Source organism: Amblyomma americanum, chromosome 5 (assembly GCF_052857255.1).
Source record: "Amblyomma americanum isolate KBUSLIRL-KWMA chromosome 5, ASM5285725v1, whole genome shotgun sequence".
NCBI lineage: Eukaryota > Metazoa > Arthropoda > Arachnida > Ixodida > Ixodidae > Amblyomma > Amblyomma americanum.
In genome coordinates, this window is record NC_135501.1 from 176692363 (window position 1) to 176716213 (window position 23851).

Below are 23851 nucleotides of genomic sequence, written 5' to 3' on the forward strand. Positions count from 1 at the left end.
GTCACATGACCTAGGTGGCCCGCCTTCCTCCTAGATTGCTTCTCTGGGGGGATTTTTCGCTCATGTTCAATGACGCAGACGCGTGACTTTCTGCGACGAAGCTCAAAAATCATACCTGCTGCAGTGGCTCAGTGGCTTTGGTTTGCAGCTGCTGATGCCGAGGTCAGGCGTTCAGTCCCAGCCACGACGGCTGTATTTCAGTGGAGGCGAAATGTAGAAATGGCGTTGCTATGCAGTATCAGCATAATCGCAGGTGGTCTAAATTAATAGCGAGCCTTCCACTACAGTATACCTCACTGGTATTGTCACCTTGGGAGGATAAACCCCACAAATTACAAAATACAGTGCAGAAAATGTGCAGAAAAGTTCTCCATGGGATGTTGGTTTAAATGTGCCACACAGCAAGCACATGGAAATCGCAATGCACCTTGCGGGCATAAATGTGTACAGTTTGAGGGCTGTGCTTTTGGGCTTTTTGTTTTTATTTCTAACGCTCTGTTCGTGGTCGCGGACCACTCTCCATGGGGTACACTTGGGCAGGGTGGAGGCCCGCTACACTCCGACCATCACTTCTCGTGACTAGTTAGTTTCATCCACATATTAGACTTTACGGGAAGTTTCAAGACCAGTAGAAAGCTGTTCCATGTGACAAAGAAATAAACCAGCATCATCATAAGTAAAAAGCTGTCGAAGCACCTTGCTTTCATCTTGCTGCGTAGTTTTATGTTTCTACACCACTTTTATTGCCTCACAGGTGGTGATAAACTGCGCCATCCTCAAGGGCCTCAAGTACAGCCAGGCAACAGGCACGTTCCACCAGTGGCGAGACAACCGCACGGTATACGGTCTAAATTTCAGCAGCAAAGATGATGCCGACAACTTTGCTGTCGCCATGCTGCGGGCCATCGACATGCTCAACCAGAACAGTGAGTCTGCCCTCCTGGCCATGTCTTTCAGCCTTGGAAGTTGACATCTCTTGGGCAAATGTTGCTCATATGCACTCACAACACTCCATTGAAGGGGAAACATGGTTTGTAAAACCCGAAAAATGGCAAAATATTGTCTGTTTGTATGCCTCGTTTTCTGTGCTGTTTCAAAGTTTTATTGCTGAAATCCACCTGGAAGTGCTCTAAAAGAGTTGACTCCTGAACTGCGATGCCACTCTATGTTGGGAAGAAGCTAGAAAAATCGATGTTTTTCTCCAATTCGGTTTTCCGACTCGATGCTGTGCGAGTCTGTAGCACGCCAGTAGGAACGTAATGAATGTTGAACGAGCCTACTCCTACATTTCTTAGCTCTGCACCCTTTTCACGAGACTCGGAAGAAAAATATCTATGAGAAAACATTATATATCACAGTGAAATTTTTGTAAGTGCATGGTTATAAAATTATTTCTGATGTGCTCAAAAAATGTCATATAAATTTATCAAGAAATGAAAAAAATTTTGCTAAAAGCTGCGTCCTGCCATAGCATGTACCTTTTAGGCATGAATCATATTATACCTGTGCTGCACGGGCACTTCAAAACATTAGACTCAAATGACATATGACGTTCCAAAAGGCATTCATACTTCATAGTTTCACAGTGCACTGCAAAGATTTTAAAAGGCAGTTGGAAACTTCAACATTCAATTGCTCCATTGCAGTTCCACTGCAGCCATCGAGTTTTTCTTTTGTCTGTTCACTAGTTTTGGATGTTTGTTGTAATCTGCTATTTTATGGTTATGAATGGCGGTAAAAACGGTTCTGTCAATGACTGCTTTCAGTTACATTCGAGGATGGCTGCCATTATTCGTTAGGACTCATAAACTGATGAGGCAAAAAACTGAAGGTGACCATCAGAGCTGCCATGCTACATATGCCATAGTAGATAAGATTTTCCATGTAATGTGCATTAAAATGTCCTGGCTAAAAGCACATATTCACTCATGCATTTGTTTTCCGAATAATGTTACGAAGGTGCTATATGTGGGGATACGCGTTTTGTGTTTTTGAGGCATATAAAGTTCTTGAACGTCTCCTCTTGAATGTCTCCGTGGTGCTCCGTCAACACGAATGGCATTTGAACAGAATGCCATTGAAAAACTGCATGTGGCTGTAGACCACCATTTCGCTCGAACAACATTCAGACCATTGACATTTGAAGTGCTCGTGTAGTACTGACGTCGGTCTTCATGGTGTTGTATTGCCTCATCATGCTTCAATTAGCTTAAACCTGCTTCACATCCTTGGCGAGCTCTGTGAATTTGTTCTAGTTATGACCTGTTAGGTCTGAAATAAGTACAGTCACAACAGCATCACAATACACAGTATATGCTGCCATTGCTGTTGGTTACTGTCTGCACTTGCTTTGCCATGTCAAGGTCTGACAAGACTTTTAGCCTGTCTATTTCCAGCAGATAATAGTTTTCTCGACTTCTCAGTATATGTCCTTGTGTTGCAAACACTTTTGGTAGTGGCTGCAGTCCCTTTTCGTGTTTGTTTACTACAGTACATTGGTTGTACTGAATGCGGCACTCAACTTGTGTCCAGAGCTTCAACATTGAAAACTGCCTGTTCTGGAGATGCAATGTTCAAGAAGCAAATATGAGTGAAGATTGCCAACATACAGTTCAAATTTAGTTAACCCTTGTAATATTAGAAGGGAGAGATGGGCTTTTTCAAATATCAGCTTTACGCATGCGCAATGAAATTAAATGTAAACATCGCTTTGGGCAGTGGCAGTTGCTTATGCCGTGTCAAAAGCTACCGTTATATATAGTATACTTATATCTTTTATATATATCTATATATATATTATGCAACTAGGTGCCTAACTCTAATAGTTAAAAAGTTAATTATTAAAAATTAATCAACCAGCTTACTACTTAAGACGACTCACCGGTTTTCTGGTGTCCGTCAACACTGGTGATACTGTGCTGCGAAAGCCATATTTTGACCCCAAAAATCCTACTTTCGAAAATTTTGGAAGTGTTTGCTGAAACACCCGGTATATATATACACCTATATAGGTTGTACAGTAAAAGCTCGTTAATTCAAACTTGGTTAATTCGAACTTACAGTTAATTCGAACTGTCGCCTGGGTCCTGGCACAGCACTGTGTATTTCAATGGGGGAAAACTCACGATAATTCGAACAAGTTAGCATCCGCTACGGTTAATTCTAACTAGGAGCCACTGGCTGACACCACTCCTCGTAGATAGAAGTTGACCCATAGCAAGTAAAACACACTCCAAATTTACCAGATGTAAAACAATGGAAAACAAAAAAATCCGGGTGTATGAGGCTAACGGAGCCCGCATTCCGGTGCATACTGTAGCAGGTTTTCGCTGCCGGAGCACTCGCCCGCGCCGATGATGCTTAGGCGCGGGCCGTTCCAGGTTTTCATTGTGCTGCGGTCGCTGGGTTGCAATCACGTGGTGTAAACAACGTAGTATGGCGGTTCGGGCGATGACGGCCTTTGTTGGTGCCGCGAGTGCGAGCTACGTGGACAGCAACATGGAGATGTTGGAGCCCTTGAGTGACGCCGATATAATTGAGGCTGCATGCTTCCAGCAGACGTCGCAGGGATCACATGCAGTGAGAACAGCCGACAGTGATAAGTCTGACGGTGGCGATGAGACTGTGCCACCGCCAAGTGCACATAAAGTATCGTCGGCGCTCGATGTTGTAGCACGCCACTTCTCTGTCAGTGAGTACTCTCACTTTGCACAAGAGCTTTGGGCAAGCTGTAGATGATGCTGATGGAGTCTTGGCAGAAGAAACGCAAGCAAATGCACTTCGCCGATTGCTTTTAATTTTGACACCCCTTCCCTGCAAATAAACATGTTTTGGAACATAAATAGCATCCTATGTTCCAGCACTAAAGCTAGCTGCTCACACGAATGCATTCCAGTACTTGTTTGTGGCGCATAACTAGCCAATCAATTTGTTTCATTTGCCACTAGGACCGGATGAATTTAATTCTCAGAATATGCCCGCCACAAACATGTAGTAGTGCCTAGCTCGTGATAACGAGTCTAGATGCGACGGCTTCGCGCTCTGCCCGCGTGGTGGGCTGCTACAACCGCTCATTCTAGCGCCCATTCGATAATTCGAACTTCTCTTAATTCGAACAATTTTCCAGTCCCCTTCGAGTTCAAATTAACAAGCTTTTGCTGTATGTACCTATAACTTCCTTTCGCCCTCTCGGTGTCTGTGCAGGTTCGACAGGGCCACGAGTGCAACAGGCACCTCCTCCGGTGCCTCAGCACGCACCGCAGCATGCACCCCAGCACGTGTCGCAGCCCATCTACCAGACCATTGGCACTGTTGCACCGTCACAGGACGACACGGAGCATCAACGAAACTGGTGGGCCTCAATGTCGCGGCACAGTTTTCCGTTCATACCGTGATAAGTTGCTGTTGGCACTGCGGGCTGTAATCGCCTTAGAAGTTCAGTAAAACCTGTGAATTATTAGTGCTGTGTATTCGTGGTCACTTTTGACTGGCAGTGTTATAAAAGACCTTTCTGTTTGGCCTGTCTTGATTGATATTCGTTCTCATGGAGAAGCGCATAGTGATTGAGAAGGGCATCGTTGTTCTGATGTTAGCTAATGAAATACTTTAGTAGCATTTAGGAGGCCAACAACATAACATAATGCATCGCAACATAATGGCAGAGATGAAAATATCTTGAAAGGCACTAGACGGACAGTCTGTGTCTGGTGCCTTTCAAGATATAAATGAGGATTTATATTTGACTCAGCATTGCAAACTGCATAAAATAATCTGAAGTGGCATTCTGCTATGAAACCTTGTCATTATCAGCGTATCCGAACACATTACCACATGTAGGTAAAATACAATTTAGTATGTGTCGTTAAATGTCTTTGTTTTGTTCAGAAACTTTCGTTATAATTTATTATGGTTTATACCGTTGACTGTGCATCCTCTGACCTAAAAACAAAAATGTTGGCTGCAAACCAGCACTTTTTTCACGTAAATGTATTGAAGTGCTTTGAGTTGTTGCTACTAGATGGCGCCAGTGTTCATTTTTCAGTCAGCAGTAGACACTGTCCGTTAAAACTGCCATTGGCAACACATGAGTCAATGTGCCTTCACTGCTTTGTGTATGGAAATGCAACAGGATGCTGAGCTACCCTAAAAATGTTTAATTATCATCTTCCGAATGGGGCCACATTTCTTTGTTTGCTAGCATCTGCAATCAAGCGTGTCTACTGATTGAAAAATTGCTTATATAGATATCTTCTGTGCCAGTGAAAATCTTTTACAGAATTTCTAATTAATCCATTGTGTGAACTTTGGAAAGGGAGCATTTCATTTCGCCAAAAAATCTGATTCCTCTAAATTCATTTCTTAGTCACAAAAAACAGCATCGGATGCGTACGCAAAAAATGTTGAACCAGTGCTCTAGCAGCTTTCTTTACCTTGTATTCTATGAAAATGTGCTCAGACTTCACTGCTTTTGTGCAAGCCGTGCTTCTGTTTACTTTCTGCACAGGCAAAATCAGCAACCTGTTCATTACATGGCAACAAATGCTGGTAAGTGCATTTTTTCGTATTAATCCCAGATTTTTCTTACAGGCTTGGAAAGTTAACTAATATTTTAACCCTTTAGTGCCGAAAGTGTAGAATTGAAAGAAAAAACTTTACTTCGCATCATGCTTGCTTATGTGCCTACATTCAAAGTGCTACATTCAAAGTACATTATTGGTGCCGATAAAATATGGCAAATCAGCATGTCGTCGATTCGCAGCAATTAGCATTTGGTCCATTTTGCGCAGTTGGTTCAAATTGTGTGTTAGACCGAACCGAAGGCGTCGGACCGGATCGAAGACCCAGAGACAGTAAACACTATTTTGTCCAATAAATGACCTGTTTTCTCTGCAACATTTGTCAGCAAATGAGAGACCAAGAATTGATGCACGCTGGCTGGAAGTCGCACATTAGCACCTCCTGTTTCTTCACACAGCTCGCTCACAGGGATGTCAAAAGCATTAGCTTCTGAAGATGTGTAGATATGAAATTTTAGTGCAGGCAAACCTTGTGTCGCGAATTTGTGACAGTGATTAAAGGGATAAAGCAGTAGGGAAACCAAATTACATTTATGTGCTCTGTTTTTGGAATGATGTGTACCACATTAGAAAACAAAGACAGCTATGTGGATTACATCAAAAAGCGGTAAATTATTTTGTACTTGAGTTTTTTTTTCTCTTGTGATGTTTTAATTTCAGCAGCCGAATGACAGCTGTGACATAAGAGGATCTGAGGTCACATGAGGCATACAAAAACTGTAGTATGGTCTCTGCTTTCTTCGTTTTAATTCACACCAACTCTTATGCAAGCCAGTCCAAAAGATCAAATTGTAAAAAATGAACAAGCAGCAATTATCTGTTTTTGCATGACTGCCGTGACCTGAAATCGTTTGTCATAGCTGTCGTTTGGCTGTTGAAATCGAAACTGCTCGACAAAACAATTCAGTTGTAAGTTTTTCATCTGATGTTAGTGAATTTCATGTCATGGCTCGTGTACACTGTTTTCTACTGCACCAACACACTTTACAGCTGTAAAGTGTCTTGGGGATGTGAACTGGTGTTAGATAATGATGACTTGCAAAAAAAAAGTTGCTGGGATCATTCAAGGATCACATGATAAGTGTCATGTGACAACGATGAGTTGCAAAAAAAAGTTGCTGATGTTTAAATGCAAATGCTTTTGCATTTCTCCATTGCAGTGGATTGCAGTGCTCTACAATTTTTATTGTTTCTACCTCAAGGGCTCTACTGTTGGTTATTTTACTGTACTATGGACCTTTTGGTCTGCTTCAAGCAGGGAGAGCAGAGGAAGAGAAAAAATATTGGCATGTATTCGGGACATAAGCACTGGGCTGATTATACTGTATTAGACCCTCATTGTATTGACATGCGTAATCAGGACTTGAGCATTCAGTTTGTGCCAAACACAGTCTTTTAAAGATCAAACAATCTTTCATTCATTTGTAAATCAATTAAAACTGCGATACTGAAGCTACATCCTGTTGGAACCTCCTTGCAGTGGGAAGTTCCAGCCACCCAGCCACGCCAGCAAGTGGCCCGCCCCAGGCCCCTCCACCTCCACAGGCCCCGCCCCAGCTTCCTCAGCAACCGCAGTCTGCCGTCGTCATGGGGCACCACCGGACATCGTCCGCACCGGGAGCCAACGGCGCCGCTCCTCCCCCTCCACCACCCGCTGGAACATCGGGCATGAGCGTGGCCGTGGGTAGCATGACGGGGGTCCCGCCCCCTGGTCCTCCGGCACCGCCCGCTTCGGGGGGACCAACCACTGGTGCCCCGCCTCCTCCTCCGCCACCGCCCCCACCAGGGGGCGGCCAAGGCCGGGACGAGGATGGAGCGCCCCTGTCTCTGGCGGCAGCACTGGCAAACGCGAAGCTCAAGAAGACCTCCAACAAGGTGTGTTGGAGTGCTCGAGTGTGTATCTCACGTCAGCCCTACTGCAGTTTCTCAACATATTTTAGTGCTTGCAGTCAGGGAGATTATCTTCTGGGGCTGCATTCTCAAATGGTTGGCTTAGCCTCGCATGATTGGTTGATGCGACAGGTGTCGTAGTCGGGGAGAGTGGCCAGGTAACGGCTAGGTAACGGCTTCCTTCATTCAAACTTATGGTGCCCAAATGTCTCACAGTGACTTTGTGGCATTCTTACATTACTATAGTAGGATGCAATTTAAAAAAAAGCAGTTCGTAACAATGGGTCATGGTCCGCGGTGCCTTGTATAACTCTGTTGAGCGATCACAACTGTAAACGAAATCGGCTTTTTTAATGTTTGACTGCGTCAAACAATCAAGAGGCCTTAAAATTCTTGAGCTCATAATTTCGTCTCTTGGTTAGCTTCTTTTTGGGGTACAAGAAAAATGTTAACAACGAACTACTTTTTTTTCTCATCGAGGAATTCTCCATAGCAGTCCTGGATGTGGAGAGAGCTTCACTGCAGAGTTAAGTCGTATCCGACTGCAGACATAAACAAGTTGCCTTGTTCAAGACATTGCCATCAAGTGCGGCACCAGTCTTATTAACTTTTAGTTCTTGGAAACCTCTGATTCTTGGTTGATGCATTTTCTAATGTCAGAACGGGGAAACATGAGAATAAGACAACAGCCTTGTCAATTACATGTCTATCCCGTCTCCAAATTGTTTCCTTGTTTTAGTCATAGCTCTTTTGCAGCAGCTCAAGTTCATGGCTGTTAGTTGGAGTTCACCTTCGTCAGTTTTATTTCCCCGAGTTGCTTCAAGCCACACCACGAAAGAGCCGCTTTGAACTAAACAAAGAAGGAGGTTGCGTTTTCAATTGTCGAGCATTTTAGTACAGGTGCAGCCAAAATGGGCTTCCTTCAGCGAACCATTGAGTAAGTTACTCAGACAGTTTTTTTAAAATGTCCAGGGCTATCTGTCTGTGAATATCGTTGCAGGCTGGGCAGCTTTCTTTTTAGTTTTTCTTTTCTGCCCATTCTGCTCTGTACGAATGTCGTAGCCTTCCTTTGAGCCTCTCTTCCTGTCCTCAGGTGCGCACGAATCCATGGTGGTCTCCAGTAAGTATGTTCTCGTTAAGTATCCGGCAAGTACTCAGCCTAGCGTGGGCTTGTTATGGCTATTACTGAGATGTTTCCGCTTTTAATTCAATCTGGTGTTTGCCTGTAAGGACCAAGCGTATTTGCTAAAACAGGGATGTGCGAGAGTTGCAGATGTAATGTTGTCAAGCTCCTCTCTAATGGGAATTATCAGACGGCAGGTGTATGAGAACACAAAGGACGCTGCTGCTGTTGTGGTATAATACAGGATTCCCAGTTAAAAAAAAAAAAATCAATCAGTTTATTCTGCATAAGCACATGCATGTGTATAACCACTGCAAATGCAGTACAGGTGTCCAAAAGTGAAAGGCTGAGAAAAGGATGTCCTTCTAAAACTAGTACAGAAACGTTTGTGCATATGCATAGACAAGAGTGGAAATGAAAACTTGAAGTAAAGTTGATGGCATTTTGATGTGGCTACGCAGTGCTCAAGCTCTTGCATTTCTCCCCAATGCATGAGATAGGTGTCTTGTGCTTATGTGTACCTTTTAATGTCGTTTCCTTTTCTTTTTTACGTCCTCAGATATACGAAGGCACAGACACGCTGAAGAAGTCGCAAGGGAGCGGGGGTGTGCCCATGATGGGCATGGCCAGCATGATGGACGAGATGAGGGGCACCCTGGCCAAGAGGTGGGCTTACCATTCTTGCATTGCTAGAGGCCCATAGTGTGGTGCATCCTCTGTCACGCCCCTCCTTACATATACGCAATGGCAACTTCCCTTGGCAATGAAAGGAAAGGTACAGAGCGGGTGTGTCACTGTGTCACTAGTTCGGCTGAAGGATGGCCTGCATGCTGCCCGCTTCACATTTGTTCGCTTCATCGCTAGAGCATCTGACGGTTAGAGAATGCACGAGGAAGAAGAAGTATTTTTCGGCTCCGTAGCTTCGGCTTCATTGCCAGACAAAGTTGTCGCAGTGTTTCCTTCGCTACTTATTCTATAACCTAAATGGACACAGGATAGCCCACTCCAACCATGTATTGCGCTTCGTAGAAATCAATCCACTGCCTCTTTGTAGGTGTATTGATGTTTTTTAGCAGCAAAACTCATTTGTTGTTAAAAAAATTTGTTGAGTTGTTGAGGCTAGTAGAGAAATATGCCAGAAGGCTTTGAGTCCTTTACTTTGACTTTGCTTTTAAGTCCTGTTCATTTGCTTGGAATAATGGGCCAAGTAATAAACAGCAGTAATAAGTAACTAATGTTGAGGGATAAGTATTTGGCAGCAAGAGACATTGGGGAGTTGCGTGACTGAACAGACTAGCTGGAGCACCTGTGGTGTTTTGTTTTAATATATAGTCTTTTAATAGTTTTAGTATGTAGCATTTGAATGGAGCAGAGTTTTATTCAAGAGCATTGATACAACAAAAGTGACAACTTCTTAGGTAGGAGATTAGTTTGATATCTACTAGAAAGTGGTTCCAGCGAATTGATATACTCAGAGTAACTGAATAACTTGTTCAATTCCAGATGAACATTTTGTTTGCCCCTTTACCCTGTGACAATGTGTAGCCGTCCTGTGTGTAATACCTTGTTCACCATTTACTCTGCCTATTGACACTGCCTCTTTATTGCACTATTGGACACAATGGTGGAATTCAATAAGAAATAATCCTCTTGTTTTGTGCAGGGGGTGTGGGTAAGTTTTTAGGTGTGGCAGGCACAATATGAAAAAAATGGGCTTCCACGCAGCTGTTGCCGTTTATCGTTGAGAAGAGAACGGGAACAGTAGTGTGGGTTTGGAATTTGAAGATCTTTACTTAATCAACTACGGCTGGTAGAATAGGTCCAAGTAAAACATACGAGGAGCAGTATTATTCAAAGCATAAAAAAGAATGCAGTTTAATTGGCAAACACCTGTTATAATTTACTTGCCTTCTTTAAGACAGCTGCATAGCAGCTAAACGCTTGAGGAACGTGTTTGTGATGCTAATGAGGATAGCGTGTGTAACACTGTTGCATTACTCTGCAGCTTGAATTAGTTTTACTAGTTTACAAAATCTGTACAGAGACAGCGCGTGAATGTGCAGATAATTTTTTTTAAAGATTATTAACTCTGCAGAGCTATGCCCACATTTGAATTTAATGATACCAGATTTTTTTTTCTTTTACCCCTCACGTCCATGACTGCCATCTTGCAGACGAGCACAAGCGGAAAACAGCCAAAGTCAGGTAATGACTCCTCTTATTTTCTCCCATGACTTTGTTTCAGTTATTCATATACAGTAGAATCTCGCTGATACCTCACGGGGCCGCGAAAAAATTCGTATCATCCGAAATTTTGTACCATCCAAACGAACAAAATTCATATGCAGAATCGTAGAAAATGCATGCACGCAGATCTGTTTACGGCTGATGGGATTTATTCACGGCCGTGCGGCCACGCTAACCACACGATTAGCAATCGCGATTTCGGCAATGCGAGGGCCGCGCACTGCCGCTCACTGCTCGCGGTGCGTACTGCACGGTTAGCGATCGCGATTTTGCCGATGTGAGGGCAGCACACTGCCGCTCACTGCTCGTAGAGCGTACCGCACGATTAGCGTTGGCGATTTCGCCGATATGAGTGCAGTCTCTAGTGCTCGAGAATGTGATAGGGGCTCACATGTTCGTATCATCCGATGTGGCGCGGGAGAGAGTTCGGAACATCCAGAATTCCGCTTGTTGTGCACAACATACTCCGGCCGGGGAATTTTACAAATTCGTATCGTCGCCAAATTCGTATCAATCGTGTTCGTATCACCGAGATTCTACTGTATTCAGAAGAACTGCAAAGGCTCTTATTATGAGGATGTGTGTGTGTGTGTGTGTGTGTGGGGGGGTGATACACAGGCATTGGTGGCATAAAGAAAGCATTTATGTAGTGTGGTCTTTGAAAACTAATGAATAAATAATAAGTGAGCAGAAAGAGGCACTAGAATAAAAAGCAAAGATCAGTGTAATACATCGGAACAATAATAAAACAAGGGCAGAAAAGTGAAAAAAAACATGCATTGAAAGGTATGAAATCTAGACAAACAGTGATTGGCTGGTGATGTGCGAGTTTACAAGTTCTTTCAGCTTATTTCGGTCAGATTCTTTAGCAGTGTCTAACAGGAAGACGTTTCATTCTGTTATTGCCCGTGGTACCTGCGGTCTGTGGTGATCTGTCTGGGGCTAGTCATTTGTGCGTAAAGCTTGGTGTAACTGCAGAACGTGCATTTCTGTAAAAGTGTTGCCGTTGACATTTCAGATGGAAGTAAGTTGCAGCCTTGAAGTTTTTTTTTTTTCGCAGTATGAGGCTGATGGGTGTTACTGATAGCGTTTTCTGTAGTGATTCTTTTTTCCTGCTGTTTTTGCTTGAAGTGTTATTTTTCGCCTGCAGTAGTTGACGTCTTGAAACAACTTAAGCGCTGTCAAACAAGTGCATTGGAGCACCTTTAGTTGTAAGAAAATTTAAGTTTACCATTGGTCCCGTAATCTGTGAACTTTTTCAGCCTACTGTATATGTACTATCAGGAACAAATGAAATCGAACAAGTGAACTGAAATATGAACAAAAAAAGGCAAACATATTTGCGCTTGGAGCGGAAATACATGGGAGGTTGATAACACTTCTGAGGGACGGTCTTCTCACTTTCAAAGGGAAATTAACTTGGCTAGTATTAAGCTTCCTCTGGCTAACATCTTCTCATTTTACGTTTCTTGTTTCAGTTGTCTTGTGCGCATTTCATTTGTTACTGATAGTGCTCCTGCTTTTTATCTTGTTATGCAAAGGGAAAGGTAAAATTGGCAGTCCTCGTGGCAATATCCAATGAAGGTACCTTTAAGTCAGTTACAATTACTTTCACAGTAAAAGCTTAATTCCACCTTCAAGGGACTGGAAAAATAGTTTGAATATAAAATAACATCGAAAAAACAGAATCGCTTGCATCATAGTAAATTAAATTGATGAAAGACTGGGCAATGGCTTCCTACTTTTGAGATGAGAACTGCACAGCAGTGACTATTTTTGATAATTCCATCAGTGCTTTATTACTTGCACTAATCTTAAGAAAAAAAGTGCACAAATTATGCAAGTAAATACGGTAACAGGTGCGGGACCTGTAGCATCCGATTTAGCGAGCGTCTGACGGCATTGGTCAGGATTGTGCTGAGGGTTTGAATTATCCGTATTTTCAAATTCAGGGAACAATTAATGAGTTTTTCTGTATTGCAATAGACAACTCGTTGTGAGAGAAAACAGGCCGTTATGGTCTCACTGTGGTTATGTTGACAGCAAAACCTTTTTGCATGTGCATCTTGCATGTTGCAGCAAAAGTCTTGAAATGGTTAAGCAAAGCTAAAGCTTTGCATTAAGGGGCTTTGGATTCTGCTCACAGGTGGTATGACAGGCATGTGGAGTAGTATCTCTCTATACATATATAGATGCGCCAGGCTTAAGTTCTTCTAAATAATGCTGCATGCTCTGTTCGAAGTCTTTCAGCATTTTTTAAATTGCCTCACTGTAAGCACTTTGGCTACATATCAACTTGCACGACATGTTTTAACAAAACTTGTTGACTTGGTTGGTGACACTATCAGACAGGATACTCTTCAACGCCTCGCACATCTGTTTTCTCAACTTTGCAGAGCTTCCTTGAAATCGAGGTAGGAAAGCCTTGTTTGCATCGCTGTTTCTATCTAAGCGTTGTTTATGTTGTTGCTGATGTACAAGTGTTAGCAGTAAAGCTGCAGTGACGTCTCGTGCTGGTGGAATTGGGGGGCAGGCAGGAAATTAACCCTTAAAGGTCCTGCTCATCATTTGTTTGGAACATTTTTTCCCGCATGGATAGTTGAGCAGGTATAAAGAAAAAAGTCAAAATTTTTAGACTTGTAACGCAAAACACAAACAACCATTTTCTTACAGACATTTACAAAATTTTTTGGATAGCGTCGCAGTGGTTGGTAGTTGTAACCTTGAAACACCACGATGGCAGATGAGTACTCAAGAAATCGAGGAATCGCATTTTCTTTTGTTTTTAAGATGCACGCAATGCCAGAAAAGCGGAAGAAAGTATTATTATGGGAGACAAATCAGTCTACATGGAGTGTGTCGAAGGATATCCTGCCAAGCCCACTGTTTCGAGAAATGTCTTTGCTAGCGAACTTGGAAGAACACCCCAATTTCATTACCAAGGCTGCTAAACCTGCATCGCACTTCCACAGAAGGCTGCGAACTCGCAGTTTACAAAATTGTTTATGTAGTAACTGAAAGGGTTCATCAAGAGCTTGAGTGGCGCTTTTAATGTAGGTAAGAGCGGAAATATGGTTCTTACAGTGATATTTACATTATGCTGTGATATGCAGCTATGCCGAAGAGTAATCACTCCCTCTCTTTCGATGTCTTTCAGGAGGCAGAGTCATCTACAGATTCACGGAGGGCCTGGGACAAGCAGGGTTCAACGAATGGCAACAGCCCAAGCAAGGTGGCTGCAAGCGGCGCCGAATCACCAAAGTCTGGCCGCGGGTAAGCCTTCCGACAGCTCATTTGCTGCGCCTTTTGTTTTGTTGCCAGGTATGCGGCAGAGTAGAGTAGCCTCACCTGTCATCGGGTAATTAATTTAGCGGCCCAGAATCTGAGTGACCTGCCCAAATAAGCCCAACTCGCTTGTGTTACTGAGCAGTCTTCGCTTGAGTAAAGTGGCGCATAGTGAAACCGGAGAGAAAGCTAAAAACAAACAGAATGGTCCATGTAGGAACAATAATAATGTGGAGTGAAAGCTTGTTAATTCAGACTTAGTTCGATTTCCTGGATAATTCGAACTTTACGACTTGATAGATGCATGCTCCATTGGAGTCCATGTAAAACATAGCCATTAATTCGAACGCGAATCTGTTCTGCCATCGATGATTCGGAATACACACCCACCGCTGTGCCTAGGCGACCACCTGGATGCATGGCCAACTAAGCAACGTGCCTGTGAGAGAAGTGATGTTACTGCTGAAAAGAGATTTGAGGAAAAGCGCAGCTCTTGCCACTGTCTCGTTTGAGGAGACCTTCACTGCACTGCAGGGCAGGGGGAGGGATTAAAGAGAGCGTAGATGAGTGGGTGGATGGGGTGGTGAAGGAAACTGTGCCACCTCTTCAGAAGGGATGCGGAAAGGGTAAAAAAAGCATGCAAGGCTGAAGAAGAAAAGTGAACGGAGGGGCGAGGTCTGCTGCGTTAGTGGTGGCATGGTGACTGCAACTAGCTGCGTGACCTCTGTGACTGTTGCTGTACGTGCCACTCTCAAGAGGCTTCAGTAGCTGCTGTGTTAGCTTTTGTTGTTACGCGACCAGTGCCAAGATACAGTGCATTGGGTGCGCCGCAGTGTCGCCGGCACTTCGAAACCACGGTCATGCTCTAAACAATGACTTGCAATGTATCTAGACCAAAATATTGCCATGCTGGCTTTTCTGGCATTGACGCGAGGCTGAATTGTTCCGAGACCTGTACAGTATAGTATATCTGCCATTTGCCCCCACAGGCAGCGCATCGGATCGCTCGGTGACACGGACGTTGTGAAGGTGAATGGGGTGGACGCGTTAGACGTGGACAAGCTCAAGCAGGAGATCATGTCAGAGATCCGCCGTGAGGTCAGCAAAATGAAGCAGGAAATTATTGAAGGTGAGTGCTCGCTCATGGATTTTTGTGGATCTGTGTCTGCCTAGTCATAACAGGTTCAGTCAGCAGTGTGTGCATGGTCTAGTTTGTGCAGATTCAAGAATGTGATGAGAAAACAGAGCGTCAACACGGGCTGTGCATTGACGTGGGTTATGGGTGGCACATTGTGCTTTGACACACTCTGTCTGTGTGGGTTGACACGGGGGTGTTGTGCGACGTCTTCTTGCATCTGTTGTTGCTGTGCCAGAGAAAAAAAAAATGTTTTGATGCCATTCTCAAAAGTGGTTGGTCTGGGTACACGCAATCAAGCACTTTGCATTCTTTCTAGGGATTTCTCTCCCTGGCCTCTCTGCGCTGCCATCGGGTACCCACCAGTGATTTAATGGGTTCAGGCTTTCCCCTGTCCTTGTGCTCAGCTAATCAGGGGTGAAATGTTTGGGAAATGGGTCTTTGACCGCACCTCATGCAGGCGACAATACCTTGAGCCAAGGCACTCTTCAGCGCAACCTGCTCTTGCGCCGCAAAAAATCATCATCATCCCACTGTCCTCCCAACCCCAGGGCCAGATGGGGTACTACTGCACACAAATAATTTCTCTATTTAAATGGGGCTGTGTGCTGCATTTTGCCACACAGCAGTATAATTAGTCGCCGACTGATTTTTCGGACTCTGCAGGACCCGGAAAATGGTCCGAATAATTGAACAGTTAGAAAAATTCGTAAAATTAACTTTTCTGCGAAAAACCGACTTTAAAAATCGCAAAAATCTGTGCTCCTCATGTTCCGCCTACACGCGATAATATTAGACTATCTGAGTCATAGTCCTGCTATCGTCATATCCGCACGCTCTCATGTCATGATACCAGTCAGTGCGACGTGGCTGCAAGTTATGCCGTGAACGAGTGCACTCGCCGCACAAAGTAAGGACCGTCAATTCGCATCGGGGCAACGATGCTCGCGAAGACTCGAATGGAAGCGAGCGCCTACGGATGCACTCCCCCTCACCCTTCAATCACATTATCTGCTCCGCACCATGGGTGGCGTCGTCTTTATGTCCCGTTGTACCATTTTCAGTGTGATCGCTGCTCACTCTTTGTAGGTCACCTTCATGCAATGGAGAGTGTCCCATTATCTCGAATGGCAATGGTAGAGAACAAATAGCCGAACCTATCCAGACCAGTTTGTCTGATTCATTCCATCAGTGGCCGGCAATTCCATTTTTAAATCCAGAATGGCGCCTTTCACGGCAGCAGAGAACGGGTTGGCTGTGACAGCAATGCCCGCTCGCGTCTATATTAAGTCAGAATAACGAACTTTCGGTTGAAAAACGGTCTCTGCAATATTATTAGCATCTGTTTTAGTCCGAAAAATCGAACTTTTAGACACCACAAAATCCGAAATATTGGTCATGAAAATGTACACGTTCCTTTGAAGCGCGACAGTTCCTCAGTGAAGTCCGAAACATCGCGCATTTTCGAATTAATGTAGTCTGACAAATTGATTGGCTGCTGTATAAGGAAAAGTGATTCCTCTAGCTATAAATTCAGTCTTTAAATTCAGTCTATAAGTTCAGTCTTTATATCTAATGGCTTCTGTAGTCTCAGCAACCAGTGAGCAAAACAGTGTCACGATTAAAGAGTACACAAGGTGCTGACGAGATATGGCACAACTTTCCATTCTATGACACACATTTCCAGTATAGACTTCTCTGAACAAGACTGCCATGCCAGTTAGGAGAAAAAAAATAGACAAATTGAACGCAAAATTTAATAGGTTCTTCTCAGCGTGTATTCGTGCATGGCCTAGTGGAAATCGGTTAATGTGCCAGACCAACGCATTCAATAGCACTGGCTCGATTTCCACTCATTTCCATAGCGGCATTAAAACACTGTGCTGCACTAACTTTTTATGTTGTTTTATTGTATTCTCCATCTGGTCAAGTACCTGTTGCAGTAAACTTGGTGCATAGCCTTGTAGCAGTGTCTGAATATGCTTTCATAGAAATGTTTAACAAGACAGATGCATGCTGTCTTTGGATGCTGAGAGATCGCTAAATGAGTAACTTCAATCTTTTCAGCAATAGTTGCGGTAAGGATTTGATGTTTCGATTCTTTCCTTTAGCGGGTTGATATTGGTCATATCTTCGTAGTGCTACTTAACTGAGCATATTTTTTCCCTCTGTGAACAGTTCAAGTCATGCTAAATTTGATTCAGCGTGAGATGATTGATGTCTTGAATTTGCGATCGAGTTTACGTTGGACTTTTTCTTTGGAGGGGTGGGATGGTCCATGAGCACCACTCATTTCTTAATTGCATTTTTTTCCCTATATTTTTGCCCTCAGCTATCAAGATAGAATTAAACCGAAGATAAGGACAGCATCACGGAGGCTTCTCTTCATTCGCTGCTGCCATCCGGTACGGGACTTGAAACGTCGTCGCTACGGATCTCTCTTCTTGCTTCTTCAGACGTCGCCGCCGCCGCCAAAACACTTGTGGCGCCCTGTCGTCCACCGAAGAAGGAAAGGGATTTGGACTATTCACACTGAAGGGGACGCAGGCGATGGCTTCTCATCTGTTTTTTTTTTTTTTCGTGTTTTGTACCACAAATTTTAGTTCCTTTCACACTATTGCGTTCAGCGGTTGATTTCATGCTAGCGCCATGATTTTTTTTAGTCTGTTGTTAGGAGCACAGGTGTCTCTGTTAGCACTGAATTTCATGCAAACTTGAATGAGTGATGTATTATTTGCGAGTCCCATTTTTTTTCCTAGTTTGTTCCAAGTTTGTTGCAAGGGTAGTTCACTCTACAAATGCACTTAGTATTGCCAGGTGGCAGCACACTCTTGTTTTAGTATTTTTTATCCCTCGTTCTGTATTCTCGCACCATCAGTCTTCGTAAATTATGACCGCAGATCCGATGTAGCTTGTTTTTATTACGCGCTCTCTCCCAGGCATGTTCACGGTATGGTGGTGCACGTCGTCGGTCCTGGCTGCAAGCGAGAAAGCCCTGGGTTAGATTAGAGATGAAAAAATAATGTGCACTCGTCAGCGCGCAATGTATCGGTGACTGCGGTGCCTGCGTGAAGTTTTCGAGCTAGTTGCTCGGTTCTCTGGGTAGTTGCGGGGTGATTCCTTGACACTCGGTAGTGAACTCGTTCTTCAATTACTCTTCGACGTGGGAGACATCGTTGGAAGGAGGGGAGTTTTTTAAAGGCACTGCTTAGTGCACTTTTGAGTGAGTTGCTTTCTACATAGAGGAGTTGTCAAGCGGGGCAATTTGAGGCGCGTATCTTAGTTTGGAACATCCGCGCAGGGACCTGGACAGCACCAGGCGGGTGGTGTGAGAAAGCACGCATGCACCCACTACAAGGGGATGAAGATGATGATGAACGGAGGTTTTTTAATTCTTCTTGCCTTACGAACGGAAGTGTCGTCTTTTTTACAGCGCGTGGGAGGCTTTTGTGCATGTTTGTACTTTTTGGAGATGACTATGTAATGCTCGGCGGTACAGCTGTGTATATCCCTCACTGTCGATGTCGCGGTTCCGCGTTGCTACAATCCCCTGCATAAGACAGTATTGTGTACCACTAGCCATAGGCGGGACTGCCGGCGAAATAGGGTTGGGATGTAACCGAGGAGGCTGAGCAGGGGATGATACGTGGCGTCTCTATTGTATTTGCACTCCCTCGCGAAGGACCTTCTAACGTGTCGAGTCTGTGATGTTTATAGCAAGAAGTGAAAAAAAAAAACTTTCTTTTTTTAAGCTTACGCAACCAAGGTTCGCTTCTTATGCATATGTGTGTGTGTGTGTCAGCATGTGTGTGTGTGCGCAAGTGTTATGAAAATGTGCTTTTTTTGTCTTGGGGATGGGGGGTAGGTATGTCGTGTTTTGCACCTGAAGTAGCTTCATTTGTTCCTTCTTTGGGCAGTATCTGTGTATTTCATTTTTGTTCATTTTACTTGCCTTTGCACTGCGCATTCACGGAAATCTTTGGGCGGAGGGGCTCAATACTTTGGTATGCAAAGTAAGCCAATCCTTGTTGAAACAGAAGTATTGCCGGGGAACTGCCGAGTTTCTATTTGTGGTGGGAATGTATATTTTGCTAGTTGTATACATTACTTAAGGTTTGACCACTACCTGAACTGATGGCAAAAACATGCTCCCACTACATTTTAAAAACTTCATACTGCTATTTCCTTGGTTTCATTCAATAGATGTTCACTTTTGTGATTCTATTACATTTTTTTCCCTGCTTTGTTTGCGTAAACAGGTTTTGTTTTTTGTTTTTTTGAGCTGGCTGTTGTGCGACGTTTTGTGGCGATAATTAAGAAGACTCAATATGTGCTGGATTTTCATTCTTTTGGTGAAGAAAGTGCTAGGTTTCAGCTGTATTTGTGATCCTCTTTCTATGTTGCTAGGAATATGAAAACTGTTTCTCATACCTATCAGCATGTTTTCACAACCGGTCATCCTCGCTTATCTAGCCGTGAAGTTTGTTTCGCGCAGTGTTGCCAGCAGTAAAATTACTTGCCATGCTCTGGAAATATTCAGAGTTGTTGCAAGTTGAACTGCACAGATTTAGATTGTTCTAAGCAAAGCGCTCACACTTGATCTCTTGTGCAAAAAATGAAGGAATAATGAACAAACAGAGAGCCCATTGTGGCTTTTTTTTTTTTTGACAGGTCAGTGAAATGAAACACCTTTATCGCGATACATTGGTGGGTCAGTAATGTCCAGAGTGTGTATTTCTTCTGTTTGTTTATTTCAAACAGCTTTTTAGTTTGAAAGGGAGTCTGTTTCCTCTGTTCAATCACCTCTTGCTGGTCAAGACTGAGTGGAAGTGTGGTGTATCCGTGTATGTGCTGTGTGCGGTCAAGGAAACAGGCGACGGCCCCGTGAGCTCCTTGTATAATGAGCGGGAACTTGCTGCGGATCAAACCCCATGCATGCCACTAGCAAGCAAGCATGTATAACGTGCACCGGTTATGTACCATCTGCTGTGAAAAAAAAAGATATCGTATGAGCCGATCTCTCTATCCCGTCTCTTCTTATTTTGTACAAGTCTTGCTGGTGCTGTCTGTATCAAATGTCGAGCCAAATTGTAAATAGACGAGTGGTGAACATATTTTTCTTGTTTTTTTTCTATTGTTGAGTGTTTCTCTTTTGCAGGTACGAACACATTATAGTTTCTCACTTTCTTTTTTGCTTCTAGTGCATTTGCTTGCTTATTCTGCTGCTTTTGCACCGGTTATGCTCATCTGGAGGTGAAGTCGTAGTCTATATTTTTTTGTTGTTCGACATCGTGAGAGCGTTTGATTCGAAGATGAACATGGAGTGAGAACACAGAGGGCAGGTCAACTAATGACATGAGCAAGATGACTGTAATGTCGCATACAGGAAAGCATGCCACTGAGGGCATATGCACTAGCACCACCTTGCAGCATGAATTTCGAGCTTCATGTTGCACGTTGCAGTGGAAATAAGCGAGCGTACCAATGGGCGTGCTTAAAATGATGTGCACGACCTATAACACTTTTCGGGGGGAACATTGGCACCACAGCTAACACGTAAAATGTGTGGGGGTGGTTGTCTTCTAGGCCAACAGATGTCGCTTGTAGCTAGGGCACCGGTGACTGTCACACTTCGTCGGAGAGCGGAATTCCTCTGTCTGCCTGTTCCTGCTCCATGGTGATGATGCATTGCGGTGTCCATGTTCAAAATTGGCACCTCCACGTCATTTCTTAAGGGTTTTGGGTCAGCTTGCTGCTGTTTTTTCTTTTGTACACAATACTTTTGAATGCACTATTGCAGGCTTTGCTGGTTTTGCATGGGTTTTGCAGGCAATCACATTTCTCTTCAGTACCTACAAAACTCTGAAGTTCCTGTTTATATTGTTGTCCTCTCTACTTTGTTGTTCCAGGCTTGTCTTTTCTGTGGTGTGTAAATTCGACAGTTGTGTGCGAGTTTTTTTTTTTTACTGCACACACCCTGTAATTAAAAACCGGTTCTCTCTCCAGATTTGAGGCAGATGAGTTGAAAAATTTATTTTCTCGTAATTTTGAATTGGTAATCTGATGTTTCACTCGATTTTCTGCAATATCACAAGGTTCCTACTGCATTTTGGTAATGATTTCCATGAAGTAGCTCACTTTATTTTGCTCCTGAACAGTTATTTTTTCCTGTCGTTATGTGTGTTTTAGAGAGCGTAACAAATCCTTGAGCAATGTTCAGATGCATTTAACAAAGGTTGCCTGTTATTCCTTCTGTTTTCCCTGTTTCGACTCGTCCGATGCACTGGTTTCCTATATTTGCTTTTGCTTAGCTTGCCCTTAATGCTGCAGGCAAGACTGATTGCAGAGGTTGGCTTTTTCTTTCACCTGGAGTGATCGAGTAGCCTTATCACATTTTACTGATAGTCCACTTGCTTTTTGCCTTGAGCTTGCATATTTATTTTTTTGGGTCTCCATTTTGGGGAAGTGTTATCATACATCGTGGTGTGTTTGAGTTTGATTGTCGCGCTGTTGCAGGCGAAGGAATTGTCCGAGGTTTGCCTACATTCCTTTTTTGAAATGCTCGTTTTGGACTTGTACGATTGACCGATTGTAGACAAAGTAATATGTGGAAGGCCACGACCTTCTTAATTTTAAGGCGAGCTTCTTAATTCCTACTCTCTTCCCTTGCATGTGTCTGCCTTGTGCCCTGTCTTGCTGCTTGTTACGCAGTTTGTGCCAGCCTTTGTTGGCTTAAAGTTGATTTTCATTCATTTTGGTAGCAAGCGTGTTGTGCTTGGTTGACTCTTTGCTGTTAGATTTGCCATAATGGCCGGGATGTCAGAGTATTTCCGGTGCTTTTAATTCATGTTAGTTTCATAAAAGAAAATGCTGGGCGAGGAGTGTTAAAGCTTTTTTACTTTCTTTCAGATGTCTTGTTGCGACCCGATTCATGACTGAAACCACTCTTTGCATTCTGTTCACTATCTCACGGAGACACATGCATCGATGTTGAAGATCTCACTTCTTGGCTTCGGTTCGGTGCAGCAAAGAACTTAGAAACCAATTGTTTTTGAACAATCATGCTGCTAGCAGCTGGGACTTGGGATGTTCACGTTTAAATTTTCCGATGCCATCACTGGAGCTCTTTGCGCTTACAATCACTTGGCGTTATGACTTGGCTGTTTTTGAAGTCTATTTGCATTGCATATTGGTGTAGTTTTGTGCGCCCAGTTTGTTCGCGCAGAAATGTCATGTATAGGTTTCCTCCAAAGCCATGCACAGTCTGGATGGGTTTGTGCCTTTTGTATTTCATTTTTTTTTCTTCCGTTTCTTTTCTCTTTTCATATGTTGGATTGTACGAGAGCTCTTCTTTACTGGACACATGTGGACATATGATACATGAGAGTGTGAATAAACATACTAAGAGAAAATCTTTTGTTGTTTGTGCCTGAGAACAGCATTTCTAGAGCGGCCTATGAAAGTAGAGTACGTGCGCACTTCCGTGATAATTTGTGGAGCATCCAAGGTATGGCTGTGCAGAAGGTTTCATTCAGTGCTGCATTGGAGAAAAACAGGCAATAGAGGAGGTTGCATGCAGAATGGGACTTCGTAATGTCTAATTGCATGTTTTTTTTTCTATCTCGTCACCTCAAATACTGCCCTCGAATATTAAAGGTGCACTTTATTGGGCTTATGTGCATAGCATCTTGGTTCATATTGCTGCAAACATAATGGTGCTTGAGTAAGGTTGTAAAGTACACGGTATTTTTGATACCCAAAGACAGTTTTTGAGAGGGAAAGGGTCGTAGCAATGGCCGACAATAATTAATGAGGGCAAGGATTTCAATACTCCCACACCAGCATCATAAGCTGAACCGAAATTGGAAACAGTAGCCAAATCTTGAGTCTGAATTTTGCTTTGAAGATCCACTCTGAAGCACATCCATGAGCTTCGGGCTCCAAATTAGACTCAATTGTGTTTGTCATGGAGTGTAGTGAACCTGACAAAGCGATCATTTTTATGTTGGGGAAACTTGCTTCCAATGTTGAGTGCAGCATGTTGTAATTTTTTTTTTAATTTTTAGTTTCTGTTCTGGTGAAATATGATGTTGCGACTGAGGATACAGACAACAGAAAATAAGTACAACGCATACTACCTTGTGTGTTCATACACGTTTCTTTTTGTTGCGTATGACCTTGGCGCTGCAGTTGTTTTCACGTACTACTTGCTGAATTGCCCCCACAAAGATTTCACTCCTGTTTCATGGGTGCACGAGCTTAATTAGCACCTATACTTTTCTTTATCCAAAAGCTTGCATACGTTGCGGTCAGGTAAATTGAAAAATGTGCCAGCAGATGCCCACCAAAGGAGGCCCTCAACGAATGGCACCGGCCTGTTGTCATGTGACTTTGCAGTCAACCCAGTGTACGCTTAACAGCCACTAGACGCCCAGGTTCAAAAGCGGTCGTGCTGTGGACATCCAATGGATGCATATTGGACAAACTCTAAAATAATCCACACTCGTCTCGTTGGCGTCTTCGGGTAAAGATGTCCATCCGAGGCTTGCAGATCCAAAGTAAAGTTTCCAGCAGATGTCAGCGTTCGTGGAACAT

General features: G+C 43.5%; 1 protein-coding gene across 13 annotated transcripts in view; it reads left to right on the forward strand.

Annotated features, from left to right (window-relative positions):
• ena (ENAH actin regulator enabled) overlaps positions 1–22668 on the forward strand; it is a 137257-nt gene extending 114589 nt beyond the window's left edge. For 5 of the 13 annotated variants that reach the window (XM_077665928.1, XM_077665919.1, XM_077665926.1 and 2 more), the window contains exons 3-13: positions 755–926; positions 4204–4351; positions 5504–5544; positions 7057–7451; positions 8560–8586; positions 9149–9255; positions 10764–10794; positions 13185–13250; positions 13994–14109; positions 15111–15250; positions 17589–22668. In XM_077665928.1, the coding sequence (XP_077522054.1) occupies positions 755–926; positions 4204–4351; positions 5504–5544; positions 7057–7451; positions 8560–8586; positions 9149–9255; positions 10764–10794; positions 13185–13250; positions 13994–14109; positions 15111–15250; positions 17589–17617 (1272 nt within the window). In that variant the 3' untranslated portion in view covers positions 17618–22668. The remainder of the gene's footprint in view (positions 1–754; positions 927–4203; positions 4352–5503; positions 5545–7056; positions 7452–8559; positions 8587–9148; positions 9256–10763; positions 10795–13184; positions 13251–13993; positions 14110–15110; positions 15251–17588) is intronic. The other 8 variants (XM_077665931.1, XM_077665923.1, XM_077665930.1 and 5 more) reach the window with 4 other exon arrangements.
• The last annotated feature ends 1183 nt before the right edge of the window (positions 22669–23851 follow it).